Source organism: Trichosurus vulpecula, chromosome 6 (assembly GCF_011100635.1).
Source record: "Trichosurus vulpecula isolate mTriVul1 chromosome 6, mTriVul1.pri, whole genome shotgun sequence".
Classification (NCBI taxonomy): domain Eukaryota; kingdom Metazoa; phylum Chordata; class Mammalia; order Diprotodontia; family Phalangeridae; genus Trichosurus; species Trichosurus vulpecula.
The window spans coordinates 109,190,026-109,204,692 of NC_050578.1; the positions used below are offsets into that span (position 1 = coordinate 109,190,026).

The 14,667-nt window shown below is 39.2% G+C and overlaps 1 protein-coding gene across 2 annotated transcripts in view; it reads right to left on the reverse strand.

Annotated features, from left to right (window-relative positions):
• The window catches only part of SMAD1 (SMAD family member 1), a 92,862-nt gene that overhangs the window by 44,784 nt on the left and 33,411 nt on the right, over nucleotides 1-14,667 (reverse strand). For both annotated transcript variants that reach the window (XM_036764739.1, XM_036764740.1), the window contains one exon: nucleotides 5,915-6,504. In XM_036764739.1, the coding sequence (XP_036620634.1) occupies nucleotides 5,915-6,314 (400 nt within the window). In that variant the 5' untranslated portion in view covers nucleotides 6,315-6,504. The remainder of the gene's footprint in view (nucleotides 1-5,914; nucleotides 6,505-14,667) is intronic.

Sequence of the window (14,667 nt, forward strand, 5' to 3'; positions counted from 1 at the left end):
AAATCTATGGTACCGGTTCACTTGCTGAAACTGTGAGTGACACAGATATTTCTGCACAGAACCTTAGATGTCCATGGACACATCAACATAGCCTGGTGTAAGAAGCATGAAACAGATCTGAAGATCTGGCTCTGTCATTAATTCAATACTTTGCTCGTGGTAGGTGCTTAATCTATAGTTGCTGAATGAATGACTCACTTCACCTCTATTGATGTCATTTTCTCCATTAATAAAAAATGTGGGGCTGAGATGTTTCAATGTCTCTTCCTCAAAAGTATTTTCCAAAAATTTATCACTTTAACTTCTCAATTCCACTCCCATCCATCTTCCACACAGTTGTAAAATGGATATTCCTAAAGAATACTTCAGAGGTTCCTGACTGGCTCTAGAAAGAAATGAAAAACTTTGGTATTTCAAGCCCCGCATAACCTAGCTTCCAGACTGCTACCACATGGCTCCCTATCATGCTAGACATTCAAGCCAAACTGGTCCCTGTACATGCCATTCTATCCATTGCCCTGGTGCATGCCTTGGCACAGGCGAGCACCCTGTAGGCCAGAATGCCCTCTCACCTCTGCCTCCTGGGATGCCTGGCTCCATTCAAGGCTCAGCTCATGGGCTCCCCTCCTACATTAATGATCCCCGGCTGCTAGTATTCACTCTCTCCTCACAACGATTTTGCATGCACATTTGTATTTACTTATCTGTGACATGCTATTTCCTCTCGTTAAATATAAACTCCCTGAAGGCAAGGACTAATACCTGTATTCTCTCCCAACTCCTGGCATGGTGGATGACTAACACACCTCAGGCACTTAAAACAATTTTTCTAGAGTATTACCTTTTAAAGATTTTACCAAGATATCAAATCCATTTAATGCACAAATGGTCCTAAGGTAAAATGACACCCAAATGGTTTCAGTTCTTACGTTTGGCTAACAAACAAGTAAATATGTTGATTTGTGTGGATTTTAGTTCAATTAAAAACACTCTATAAGCTAACCGCTGTAATTGAAGAGAAGCATCAAGTGTTCTATAGAAAGAGACCTTAAGAGAGCCCCTGATCCAAGCAACCCATTTTAGAACTGAGGAAACCTAGCCCCAAAGAAAAGTAACTCACTCATGAATGGTGCCTTTTTATTACTGTACCCTACTTTGCACATTGTAGGGACTTACTAGGAACAAAGATTCAAAGCGGGAAGGGACCACAGAAATTATCTCATCCAATCTTCTCAGTCTGGCACACAGATTTTGGGTGACTTATCCAGTGTCATGAGAAGCTAGGTTAGTTAGTGCAGCGAATAGAGAGCCAGGCTTGGAGTCAGGAAGACTCATTTTCCTGAATTCAATCTGGCCTCATACACCTCCTAGCTGTGTGACCCTGGGCAAGTCACTTAACCCTGTTTGTTGCAATTTCCTCACCTGTAAAATGAGCTGGAGAAGGAAATGGCAAACCACTGCAATATCTTTGCCAAGAAAACCCCAAACAGGATCCCAAAGAGTCAGACACGACTGAACGACATCCAAGGTCATAAAGGTAGTAAATGGCAATGAAAGGATTTGAATCCAGATCCTTTTACTATGAATCCAGTATTCCCTTGCCTCATTTTACCACATTTTCTTCTTCTTTCAATAAATAATCATTGAATTCAGTTGAGCTGTAACTAGAATTCAGTGTCTTTTTCTACTCTCCTGGCTCTCAGTCCATTGGCTCCTGACAAGGTATCACCCACATACTAAGTATACAAGCTAACCTGGCTGTAACATCCAAGGCTCACAGAACTACAGAATTTCAAGCTTCAGGGGCTTAACACAGCCTTTCCAGACGATTTAATTTTCAAAGGCCTTGTGAAGAATGCCAAGAATTAAGACCAAATGGCGAGAGATTTCCATCAGACTATTGTTTAAAGCAATAGATAGCAACTGAATTGACTTTTCAAATAGTAAAGGGCTAAACAGGTTGTTTTTCCTTCCCACTACCAAATCCCCTTTACTGAAGGAGGACATAATGGGGGTGAGGGTTTTAGCCATAAAATTCAAGCCCTGCCTGATAAGACATTAGGTTTAACCTTCCTGCACATTCTGTAATACTATCTGTAAGATCACAGATTTAAGGACTTTGGAAGTCACCTATTCTAGCTTCCTCATTTTATAGATAAAGAAATCGAGGGTCAGAGAGGCCCTAAAGTGATTACCTAAGATCACAGATAGCAAGCAGCAAAGATGGCACTGATGACCAGAGCCATGTAGCCAAACTAGCCTGCTTGTTGCTTTTCGTACATTTCAACATTACAGTTTACAAAACACTTTCCTCACAAAAAACCCAGAGAGCTTGAGAATGAAAGTTTTATTATCCTCATTTTACAAATAAGGAAATTAAGGTTCCCAATAGGCTGGTCTTAACCCCAATCCCTACACTTTAACCTTTTTTGGAGCCCCAACCAGCCTTCAGAAGGTTCTACCCAGAAGTGATTACTTTTTTTTTTAGATTACCATAGGATATAGAAGGAGGTTTATTCTAATTTGAGAATCAAACAATATAAATTTGACACTTGTGTGCTACTGTACATTGATGATCAAAGAGTTCAACTTATACAATGATGTATTTTAAAATAAAGTGATGTATAGTAAAATTTAAATCCACTTCCTTTGCTAGATTTGCCAGTGGTATCTTCTGTCCTCCCTAGTAATGAATGTGTCCCAGTGCTAAGAAAACCCACCCACTCTCTGAAAAGCTGGGATTTCTCCTCACTGCAACCTGCGGGTAAATGCCAATTCATCACAGCCTGGTGTCAGAAAGCAGTTCTACAACTTTCAAGAGACGAAAAGAACTGAAATATGAAGAATCTCAGATCTGTATCATAAATCGCCGGTTTGTCTGATGCTTCCTGAATCCCCCACCCCCTCTTTTTATTCTGAGATCCATGCCCCCCCCCAAAAACACACACACACACACACACACACACACACACTCTCTCTCTCTCTCTCTCTCTCTCCCGGAGAAGAGTTGAGAAAATGCCTTCCACCTTTGAAAAGACTGTGGGGCTTCTAAGTACGGAATTTTAAACATAATTTTGGACACATTTCATGTGTTGGTGAGGAAATAGACTGCCAACTAAGTAGGCTGCACAGTTAGTGTCAGAGTTGTGGCTTGGACTCAGATTTTCTAACCCTAAAATTAGTGCGATGGCTACTGTGCCTATAAGCTTGTTATGTTATAGATTTAAGACAGTTGTAGATCTTTCTATATCTTTTTGGCATATTCCATTTTCTATTTTATGTTTATATCTCTTCATTTCTACAACTATCTCATCTCTGTCCCTTTTCCTATCAATCAATACTTTGTAATAAAAATTGTAACAATAAAAGGGAAAAATGGCAGTTCGATAGAACCTACCAATGCACCAACTATCAGAGATGGAATTCAAACCCAATCCTCTGTCCTTAAAGCCCATGCTGCTTTTACAGTGCTACATAAGGACTCCTCTACCTTTCCCAGGTGCTCCCAACTCCTGGATACAGATTTTTGTCCTGGAGTTGGGTTATTCTTTAGGAATTTAGGAGGCAGTACCAGACTAAAGAGGTCCTGCTCCTCCTTTACAGAAACATTGGCAAATATAATGGAGCTGTTCTGTGCAGTAACTTACCTAACATTCATATTAACCGTGATGTAGTTCACAAATGAACAATGTTTAGCAGCAGTCTGGAATTCTATGCTCTTTTCCTGGAAACTTGGCCTAGGAAAAGGCTTAAGTTACACCTCCCTTAATGAAGCCAAGACTGCCCTATAACCTAGTCAGCTACCAGTGGTTGTCAAAGGGAGTGGATGCCCCATGAGTTTGGAAAGTCTCTGCCCCGACTGCAGTTACTGCCTGCTCTTGGCTACAGAGGCCCAGAGGCACTTCTCTGCTACAAGTCCTGGGGAAGAAAACAAAGAGGGTGGGGGAGGGGAAGAGGAAGGGAGAGAATCCCAAGGTCTGAGTAATGGGTTTGAAGGCCATACTGTCTGGGAATCCTTTGTTGTAAAATCAAAAGTTTAGTATGCTATGATTCCTTCCAGCAAATGCCTTCAGTTTAAAAAGTCTGAGAACCTTTATCTAGTCTCACCAATACCTTAACAAGAAGAATCCTGTCTGCAACCTACACCCAAAATGGTAACTCAGCCTTCACTTTGAATACTTACAGCAAAGAGGCCACAGTAGCTCCCATAGTATTCCACTCTTAGATAGTTACAACTGATCATTTTTCTTGACATTAAGCCTAAATCTGATCCTTTGCAACCTATACCCATTTCTTCTACTTCTGTCCTCTGGGACCAAATAATTAGCCTGAAGAACAGAAAAATGGGAAGGTGGCTGGGGGGACCATCTTCAAGCCCAAACTCTTTTTGGCATAACTGCTTTTCAAATGCTTTAAGACAGTCATACTACCTTTTCCCCCACTTCTCTTTCGCAAACCAAATACACACAGTTCTTTCAACTGATTCTTACACTAAAAGGACAAAAAGACCCTTTACCATCCTAATCACCATCCTCTGGATTCTATCTAGTTTTTTAAGATCCTCCCTAAAATGAGGTGCTCAGGAACTGAACACAATATTTGTAGATGTACCCTGACCAGAACATAGCACAGTGAGATTATCATCTCCATGTTCCTTGTCATCTCGGTGTGGTGTAAGATTGCATTCATCTTTTTTGTTGTAGTTGTTACATCACCCATTAGGTCAAACTGAACTTGCAGTACAGTAAAAAAAAGCCCTCGATCTTTCATGAAACTGTTATCTAGCCATGCCTCCCCTTGATAAAACAGTTTTAACTTTGGAAGACAGATGGAGCTGAAATGAGCATTAGGCAGCAAGGATTTTGACAGAAGGTAACAACACAGAAGGAGGGGTCACTTTGTCTCTACGCCATTCCTCCCCACTTCTGCCAAGGAAAAATTACCCTCAGACAGCCACCACAAGGTGCTATCACTATGGCACTACCTTTTCCCCAATCCTATTTAGATGGTGATCTGTGTTCATAAGTAAACAGGCTACCCATTCTCCTAGAATAACTGTATAGCAACTGAATGATCCTGTATGTGTCAACTTCCTTTATCCCCACAAATGAATGCTTGTACCGCTAGAAATCTTACATAGGATTCTGAATATGGGGGTGATTTCCTTGGTCCTTTCTGGCCCACCCCCATCAATGCAAGTGGAACATTAAGTGGGCTATAAGGAAGTAGCCTCTCCTCCTTACTTGTCCTTTGGGTCCTATTCTTTACATAAAATGACTGAAAAACGTGGTTAGCAAAAACTGTTTTGTGAAGTTACTTGACCATAAAAGCTTCCCAAAACATCACACTGTGATCATAGCATGGTGCTTTGCAAATTACAAGGACTTAACAAAGCCAGGATACCTTCACTTTCTTCACTTCTTTTATAAAAGATCTACCTCTCTGAGTGTTATTAATGGTCTGGGGGTAGGCATGGACTCTTGCTTCTTCTTTTCTCCACCCACCTCTTTGGGAAATGCAGAATTCACACCACATGCTGCTGCCTATATATAAATCTCACTAAAAACTATACAAAGTTAAATTTAGAAACCAGAAAAACACTTAAGTTAGAGGTCCTGGTATCACAGTGACAACTGGCATTTTCTCTTCATCCTTCTCCTTCAAGGGTGACAGAGTTATGTAACAGGTGACCCAGTTTTCAGTTTCTAATTGTGTGATATATTGAAGGGAGGCAAGAAGAGTAAGAATTCCAAATATCAAAAAGTTATTTGCTGTTTTTGTGCAATTTTTAAAAAGGAATAACAATAAAAGGGAATGATCATTTCAATATCTTCAGCATCATTAGTCTTCTACGGAATACACTTGGGGGAGTATGCGCCTATACATACAGACCAAATAAGAAGGGTTCACCTACCAGGGCTTTCTACTCGTTTGTAGTGGTATGGATTGATGCAGACCTCCTTCTGCTTGGAGCCAAAGGGAAACTCACAGCATTCCAGCGGTTTCAGTTCATGGTGGCTCTGAAGGTCTGGCCAGCGCCACACGCGACAATAAATGACATGTGGCAGTCCCTTGCGGTGGGAGACCTGCAGCCTGCCATCTAGTGATCGCGGAATGGTGACACAGTTGCTGGGCTGCCCTGGACAGCTCAGAGCCTTTTCTAATTCCTCCATTGCACCCTTCTTTTTCTTCAGTTTTTTGACCAGAGCATCGACAGCCTTCTCTGCCCATTTTTCTTCTTCATCCCCCTGTTTCCAACCCAGAAGCCTTTTCACAGCTGGGCTGGTAAAGGAGAATAAACTTGTTACGTTCATAATGGAGTGCTTTAAGGATCCCAGATATGTTGGGAAATCAAGTCCTGGAATGTCCAGAAAGCAAGTCCTGGGAAGGACCAAAGAAGATGTTGGACTCTATTCAGATGAGGTTTCTGAAGTCCTGAAAGGTGGAAACTAACATTCCCAGTGCCAAAGAAAATCAAGATAGACTTCTACCCAAATCCAGGACCTAGAAGAGAAAAGAGGAAAGGGGGAACAGGTTTTTAAAATGTACTTTGGTGATATTCCCACAGATATCCAAATACAGAAGTCAGGCTGATTAAATGAGGATCACAGAGCAAAGAACCAATTTTTGGAGAATATTCAGGTGCTACTTTTTATTAAATTTTACATTTCAACTATTTAGAATTATGAGAAGGCATTAAAACCTCTGCTGTCACTACCATTTAATCCAAAGAGAACAAAATCTGATAAGTATTATATATGCCAAGCTATTCACAGCAGCAATTTTTGTGGTAACAAACAAAAAACTGGAAACAAAGCAGATGAGCAGTGATTACGGAACGGCTAAGCATTTTAAGGACAACTCTGATTGACTAAGTCATTTAGACAATTATAAGTACCCAAATTAACTACAAAGGACCATTTGCATCCAAAGAAAGAACTGATAAGCAGATGTATGTATAGAATGGCTTTACATACATACATACACACACATATTTATATATACACACATATTTGTGTTTAATAGTAGCCATCTCGAGGGTGGGGGAAGAAAAAGTTACATAATTTTAAGACACATTTAAAAGGAATAGCAACTTGTACATAATAGGTTTACAGTGTCGTGCGCAATCATCTTCTCTGCCCCCCCCATTCTACTATATTATGGAAATGCTTGTTTTACTTCTTAAGTTCAGAATAAAAGTTTTAAAAAAGGAATCCCTAAGGAAATGAATGCTACAGAATACTACTGGGCAAGACAAATGAAGAATTCAGAGAAACATAAGAAGCCATATACAAACTGATGCAGTGAAGTAAACAGAACAAGGCGTACAACATGCTATTTTAATATAAATAAAAAAAACTAGCAAAAGGCAACTGAACTCAATTTAAATACTGTTTCCAGATGACCAATGATCAAACAACTCATTTCTCCCATTAAGGAAGTGGGACACACAGAGGCACTCAATGTTACATACAATGTCAGTTGTGAACAACTGCTTTGCTTACTACAGGAGAAGGTTCAATGGGAGTGGGGGTTAAATGCCTGGGAAATGACTTATTTTTTAAAAATTATTGTTATTCTGAGCTAATGCAAAATAAAATGAATGATGTATATATAGAAAGAAAACAAAAAAATTGTAAATAAAATAGTAGCTCTATATTATGTATAGTCTGTTTTTTATTTAAGTTCAACCTTCATCTTTCAAAGCTGGAAATTATTATAGTGTAAAAATAAAAAAGAATCAACAAAACTAAGGTAAAAAAACAAGTGTCTTTCCCACCAATCTTCTGTCTGTTGTGGGAGTACTAAAGAAATCAGTATGTACAAAGTCTGAAAGGAGACAAGCCTCATTTGTTAACATCACAAAATAACAGCAGTGGTCATCTCTCCAAACTGACGGGCCCTACACTTTTCATTACTGTTATCCTTTTCCCCTGCTCTCCATTTTAATTATTCTCAACACTGCCACCACACCATGTCTACTAGTAGTAATAACACTTCACATTAATAGACTACTTTAAGGTTCACACATTTTGATGCCTTATCTACAGTTAACTCCTTTGCTACCATCTGCCCAATGCATTTGTTATCCACATGCTGCTCCCATCCCAAGATTCTGGTGGTTATAAATCATTTCTACCTGAATAGGATATGACACTCAGTCAAAATAGCCTGGATTCAAATCATGAATTTTCACCGAACCTAGGAACTTCTCATGAACCTGGCTTCAAAGGCTCAAAGGGGCTTTATCCAAGTTTATCATAACCTTTTTGGGATAGATTTTGGCATTGCCATTTTAGAACTGGGGAAGACACCAAAGAAGTTAACTGATTGCCCAACATCATCTATTTTTGTGTTGAGTTATTTCAGTTATGTCCAACTCTTCATGACCCCATTTTGGGTTTTCTTGGCAAAGATAGTGGAGCGGTTTACCATTTCCTTCTCCAGCTCATTTTAAAGATCAGGAATTGAGGCAAACAGGGTAAAGTGACTTGCCCAGGGTCATGCAGCTAGTAAGTGTCTGGGGCCAGATTTGAACTTAGGAAGATGAGGCTTCCTAACTCCAGGCCTGGCATCCTATCCACTGTGATACTAGCTTTCCCAAGGTCACCTTGTTATACTTGGTGATAATTTCTCCAGCCAGTAATAAATTTGACTTTTATCCTTTGCATAGAGAACAACAAGGAAGCCAGATGACACCCAAATGGGTAATTTAGTTACAAATTAGATAGGAAATAATTATTTTCCTGTTCCAAATGTCTCATCTCCTTCTCCATCCTCCCTTCAAAGACACAATACTTTGTTTTACACCTCTCTAATGCAGCATTTATGATGATCAATGTCTTCCCTCATCCTCCACTTGTAGTAGACTAAAAACTCTATTAGTTTAGGGATCTGGTTATATCTAAACAAATATATCTTACAACAAACATGAATATTATTGCAATACAGAATGGGGAGTATGAGGAATTCAAAGATACATGAGAAGACCTGTACGAACTGATGCAAAGTCAAGAAAGCTTAACCAGGAGAAAAATGCGTACAATGAAACAAAACCATACTAAATTAAAATAATACTAAGACGCAGCTCAACAAAAGTTAATAGAATGCAGCAGACAATCTTCATCAGGAGAACAAAGGATGAAAAATCCTCTTCAGAAGTCTTAAATTAGGGTCCGTGGACTTTTTTTGCTTAATATTTTGATAAGTATATTTCAACATAATGGTTTCCTTTGTAGTATTTTATTCCATGTATTTAAAACCATGATTCAGAAAAGGAGTCCATAGCCTCCGCCAGCCTGTCCAAGGGATCCAAGACACAAAAAAGGTGATGAAGCCCTACTGTGGGTAGAGGAGAAAGACCAAGCATGGCACGTGACATATTCTGGCTGCTGGCAACCTAACTGGTTGGGTTTCCTTAGGTGTTTTTTTTTCTGTTACAAGAGAAGGTTCAAGTGAGAGATGGAGGGTATTGGAGATGACCGTGTTGTAGAAAACAAAAGACACCAGTAAGACTTCAAAAAAATTAAAATTAACTTTGTACCAGAAAGAAAGGGGATACTGAATTTAAAGTGGGGACTTATTAAGCGTTTGCTGAACTGAAGACAAGTTTTAGGCCCCTATTTCAACTGTGAAAAATAACAGGAACATTTTGCTAATGCTAAGTCCAATTAAGCAGTTACCTATTACATGACAAATATAATAAATCTTAACAACCACACCACTCATCACTGTACTGCACATTTGGAATACCAACTTTATTGCCACACAACAGCTGGTGTGATCCCAGAATATTCTTACAAGTGCGAAAATAAACTGTCTGAATGTAACCAATAGAAAGAGCCTGAAACTATTCTACTCCTGACCCACCCCCCCCCAATATACCCCAGGGGTTCTTAACCTTTTTTGTGTCATGGACTTCTTTGACAATCTGATGAAATCTACAGACCCCCTTCTCAGAATAATTGGTTTTAAATGTTTAAAAATAAAATACATAGGATTACAAAGACGACCAATTATTTTAAAATACAATTAGCAAAATATTAGTAATAAAAACAAGTTCACAGACCTAAAATTAAGAACCCTTTACCTACACCAAGAAAGCCACATTAAGCAGCAGGAGTTGGAATTAAATTCCAACGCTGAATTAAAAAGCATTAGTCCTCAAGAAAGGAAGCTAGTTAAACAAAAAAACCTAATAATAATAATAATAATGCTTACAATAATGATGATGAGGAAGAGAAGGAATGCTAAGGGAGATGAAGCTTTTTACTTATAAGTTTTATTAATAATGAACATCAATTTCGATCAACTAAACTCACTTAGTAACTTTATATTTTATTCATTTCAATACAAATTAGCATAATTTTTTAGCCGCAATTATATAAGGCAGCGGTAATATAGTGGAAGGAATACTGAATTTGATGCCAGAGGCCCTGGGTTCAAGTCATCTGCCATTTGTTATCTGTGTGGTCTTGAGTCACTTTACTTCTCTAGGTCTCAGTTTTCTCATCTGCAAAATGAGGCGGATGGATTTAAGTGAACTCTAAGGTCTCTGCCAGCTCCAGATCTATGGCTGTATGACCCTATAACCTTTTAAGTCTGTTGGAGGGTTCTTTGTCACTTCATTATATTTTATCTATTTATTAATCTATTACTTTTTCTCCTCCATCTCTCCATTTTTCTGTTTCTACCCCCTTTCTATTCTGCTTTATTTCATAAAGGTTTTTCCTTCTGTATCCCTCATCCTTGTAAGTCTTCATGGCACGATAGTATTTCATTCCATTAACGTACCAAAATTTGTCCCATCCCCCTGCTGCTGAATATTTAAGTTGCTTTCTGTTGGGTTTTAATTACATATACTATGAAAATCTTTTGAGTAGATAACTAGTTCTTTCTTAGTTTTTAACACCTCGGGGTACACTCCCCTAGATGGAAGCATTTATTGGCTAAGAGAAAGCTTTTTAGATGAGGCAGGGCCCAAGCAAACTATTCTATATTCCTCTTCCCTCACCTCCCACTGCTTCAATTACTTCCATGACCAAACAGAAAATCCTCTATTGGCTTTTAAAGCCTTTCCCGATTTGGCCCCCTTGTGCCTTTCCAGTTTTCTTATACTTTGCTACTGGTCCAAGTATTTGACAATCCAGTAACACTGTATTTCCTCAGACAAGACACTCCATATCCTCACTCTGGGTGATTTCACTGGCTGTCCTCCATTCCTGGAATGCCCTCCCTCCTCATCTCCCCCTCTTGGCTTCCTTTGAATCTTAGCTAAAATCCCATCTTTTGCATGAAGGCTTTCACCACCCTACTCCTTTCCCGCCTCCCATTCCAGTGCCTGCCCTCTGAGATTATCTTTTTTGCCACGTATAGGTCTTGTTTGCACATAATCCTTTGCACCTTGTCCTCTCCTTTAGAATGTGGACTCTTTGGGGGTAGAGACTTTTTTTTTAACTTTGTGTTCCTTTCAATCAGTCAGTCAATTACCATTGATTAAGTAGCTATTAGTATTCTGCACAAGACTAAGCACTGAGGATACGAAGAAAGACCAAAAAAAACCCCAAAACAAAACAAAAAGCCAAAGTCCCTGCCCCAAAGGTGTTCACAGACAACACATAAACCATTACATATAAAAAGATGTAGACCAGGAAAAACTGGGGGTAGTCTCAGAGGTAGGTACTAAGATTAAGGAAGACAAGGAAAGGCTCCTTGCAGAAGGCAGGACTTCAGCTGAGATACTAAAGGGGCTCCTCTGTGGTTGAGAACTATGAAATCTTTTAAGAAATTTATCTGGACACATAAGAGGCAGATACATAAAACAAAATACGTGTGGATATGACTCATTATACTACCACAGCTTTAATAACTGGTAAATTTACCCCTTGACCCAGCAATCCCACTACTAGGTCTGTTTCCCAAGATGATCAGGGGAAAGGAAAAAACCTGTATGTTCTAAAATATTTATAACAGCTCTCTTTGTGGTGGCAAAGAACAGGACATTGCAGGGATGCCCATTAACTGGGGAATGACTAAATAAATTGTGGTATATGATTGTGATGGAATACTACTGTGCTGTAAGAAATGATGAACTCAATGATCTTAGAAAAACATGGACAGACTTGCAGGAAATAATGAAGAGCAAAATGAGCAGAACCAAGAGAATGCTGTATACAGTAACAGTAATCGAACAAGTCATTATGACTTATAAATACTCAAATTAACTAAAAAGGTCCTATGAAGGAAGATGGTATCTGCATCCAGGGAAAGAACATGCTCTCTCTCATGCACACATGCGCGCGCGCGCACACACACACACACACACACACTCTTGTATCGAATGGTAGCCATCTCTACGGTGAAGAGGGGAAAAAAATTAAGTTACTATTTCTTTAAAATATACAACAAAGTTATTATGTAAGTTATACATAATAGGTCTGCAGTTTCAAGTGCAATCCTCTTTTTTAAAATTCCACTTAGTTATAGAAATGTTGTTTTATTTTTTAAGTCCAGAACAAATTTTTTTAAAAAACTGATAAATTTCTATTTTCTTACTTTTGTCCCCCAAAAACTGACCATGCCAATTTAGTATCAATTAAAATAAAAGGAAAAAGCAAATGAGTTCTCTTCCCCTGCTGTTTATCAACTTCAAATCATAAAACAAAGTCGATGTTAGGAAAGCAAGTGGTCCCATTAAAAAAAAAAAAGGTGAAGAATTTCTTTACCAACAACAAATATCTTGATTTGTCTCCTTTACTTAATTCAATCAAATCTAAAGCACTTTTGAAAAAAAATTACTTAGTAAAACCTCTAAATTTCTAATCTTTCAACCTGAGTGGAGCTGAAGTTACCTTTGTACTACCTCTAAAAGAGCTTACAAAATAAATGAATACCAGACAAGATTGGAGGAGGCTTAATTAACCAGCTAGAAAACAAACTTTCCAAGGGCTTTCAGCACATTCTTTGTATGTAAAATGATTGCTGCTAATTATAATAACTTATCAGTTCATTATAGCTGACTCTTATCAGTTCATTAAATATCTCCCACTAGGTAGTTCTCTGCTAACATTGGGACAGGCCAATCTGTATACAATCACCCTCCTAAATCAAAGGTCTGATGAGGTCACTTTCCAGCTCAAAAAGCTTCCATGGTCCCTCATACTTTATAAGATAAAATACAAACTCCTCAGACTGATATTTAAGGCCTTCCAAAACATGGCTCCAAACAACCTTTACAGTCTTACTTTATGCTGACACACTTCACAGAACTCATATATTAATCAGCTGACTAGCATTTATTAAGTGCCTACTATACGCCAGAACTGTGCTAAGTGCTAGAGATGTAAAGAAAAAAAAATCAGTTCCTATTCTCAAGGAGTTCAATCTAAGGATGGAGACAACATACAAACAACTATGTACCAACAAAATGTATACAAAGTAAATGAGTGGAAACCTCAAAGGGAAGGCACTCACATTAAAAAAGACTGAGAAAGGTTTCTTGTGGAAAGCAGGATTTAAGCTGAGACTTTAAGAAAGGCTGGGAAGCTAAAAGAAATAAAGAGGGAGAGCATTCCAGGTTATGGGGCACAGTCAGTGAAAAATGCTTAGAGTCGGGAGATGGGAGTATCTCCATACAGAAATAAGGAGGAGGCTGGTGCCACTGGATTCCATAGCAGAGGGGAGGAGGTGTAAGAAGACTGGATTGGAGAGGTAGAGGTAGAAAGAGGCCATGTTTTGAAGGGCCTTGAAAGGTGCAGGATTTTGTTTTTGATCTTAGAGGTAATAGGGAGTCACTGGCGTTTGCTGAATGGGTGTGGGGGGGGGGGGGGGGGGAAGAGAGAAAGTGTGTGTGTGTGTGTGTGTGTGTGTGTGTGCGCGCGCGCGCGCGCGCACGTGCTCGCCTGTGTGAGTGAGAGAGAGAGAGAGAGAGAGAAAGAGAGTGTGTGTATGTATGCGAGCACTCGTGTTACGGTCAGATATGTGTCTTAGGAAGATCAATTTGACGGGAGAGTGGAGAGGACAGATCCATTAAAGTGAGCCATTAGCTGCTTCTAGATACCAGATATACCATTGTGAGGCTCCTTCCATTTCTAAAGGTCCCTGTCCCAAGCTTAGACTGCACAGATGCTCCCATCTTCTCCCCTCTGAATTCTGCCTTCAGGTTCTAGCTCGAGGTGCCAGCTCCTCATGAAGCCATCCTTGACACTCTTCCCCTCCCTTGCCATTCAAATTGCTCCCTAGCCCCCATTTTCCTTGTCACCTATACATTTATATCATATTAACTTTCCATTCCCCAGCTCCACACTCCAAACTTGAGTACAGGAGTTTTATTTTTATATTTGTATCTTTGGTTCCTCATTTAGAACCTGGCACATAGTAGGTGGTTAATATTAACTGAGATTTCTTCCAACTTCTACACTGAAAGCAAAATAAATCATTATCTGAAAATATTCTCTAACTCAGAACGGCTTCACCACAGAGTCTAACTTAGTAAAGTTTCAAATTAGAAAAAGTTTTAATAGACGAACAAAGGGGAAGTGTGTATTTAATTTGGCCATTTTCCTGGGGTTCTTGAATGGGGAAGGAGGAACCAGGGTAAAATACACTAGCCTTCTATTCAAACCAAATTTAATTTGTCAATTCCACAAGGGGGGGGGGGAGGATTTT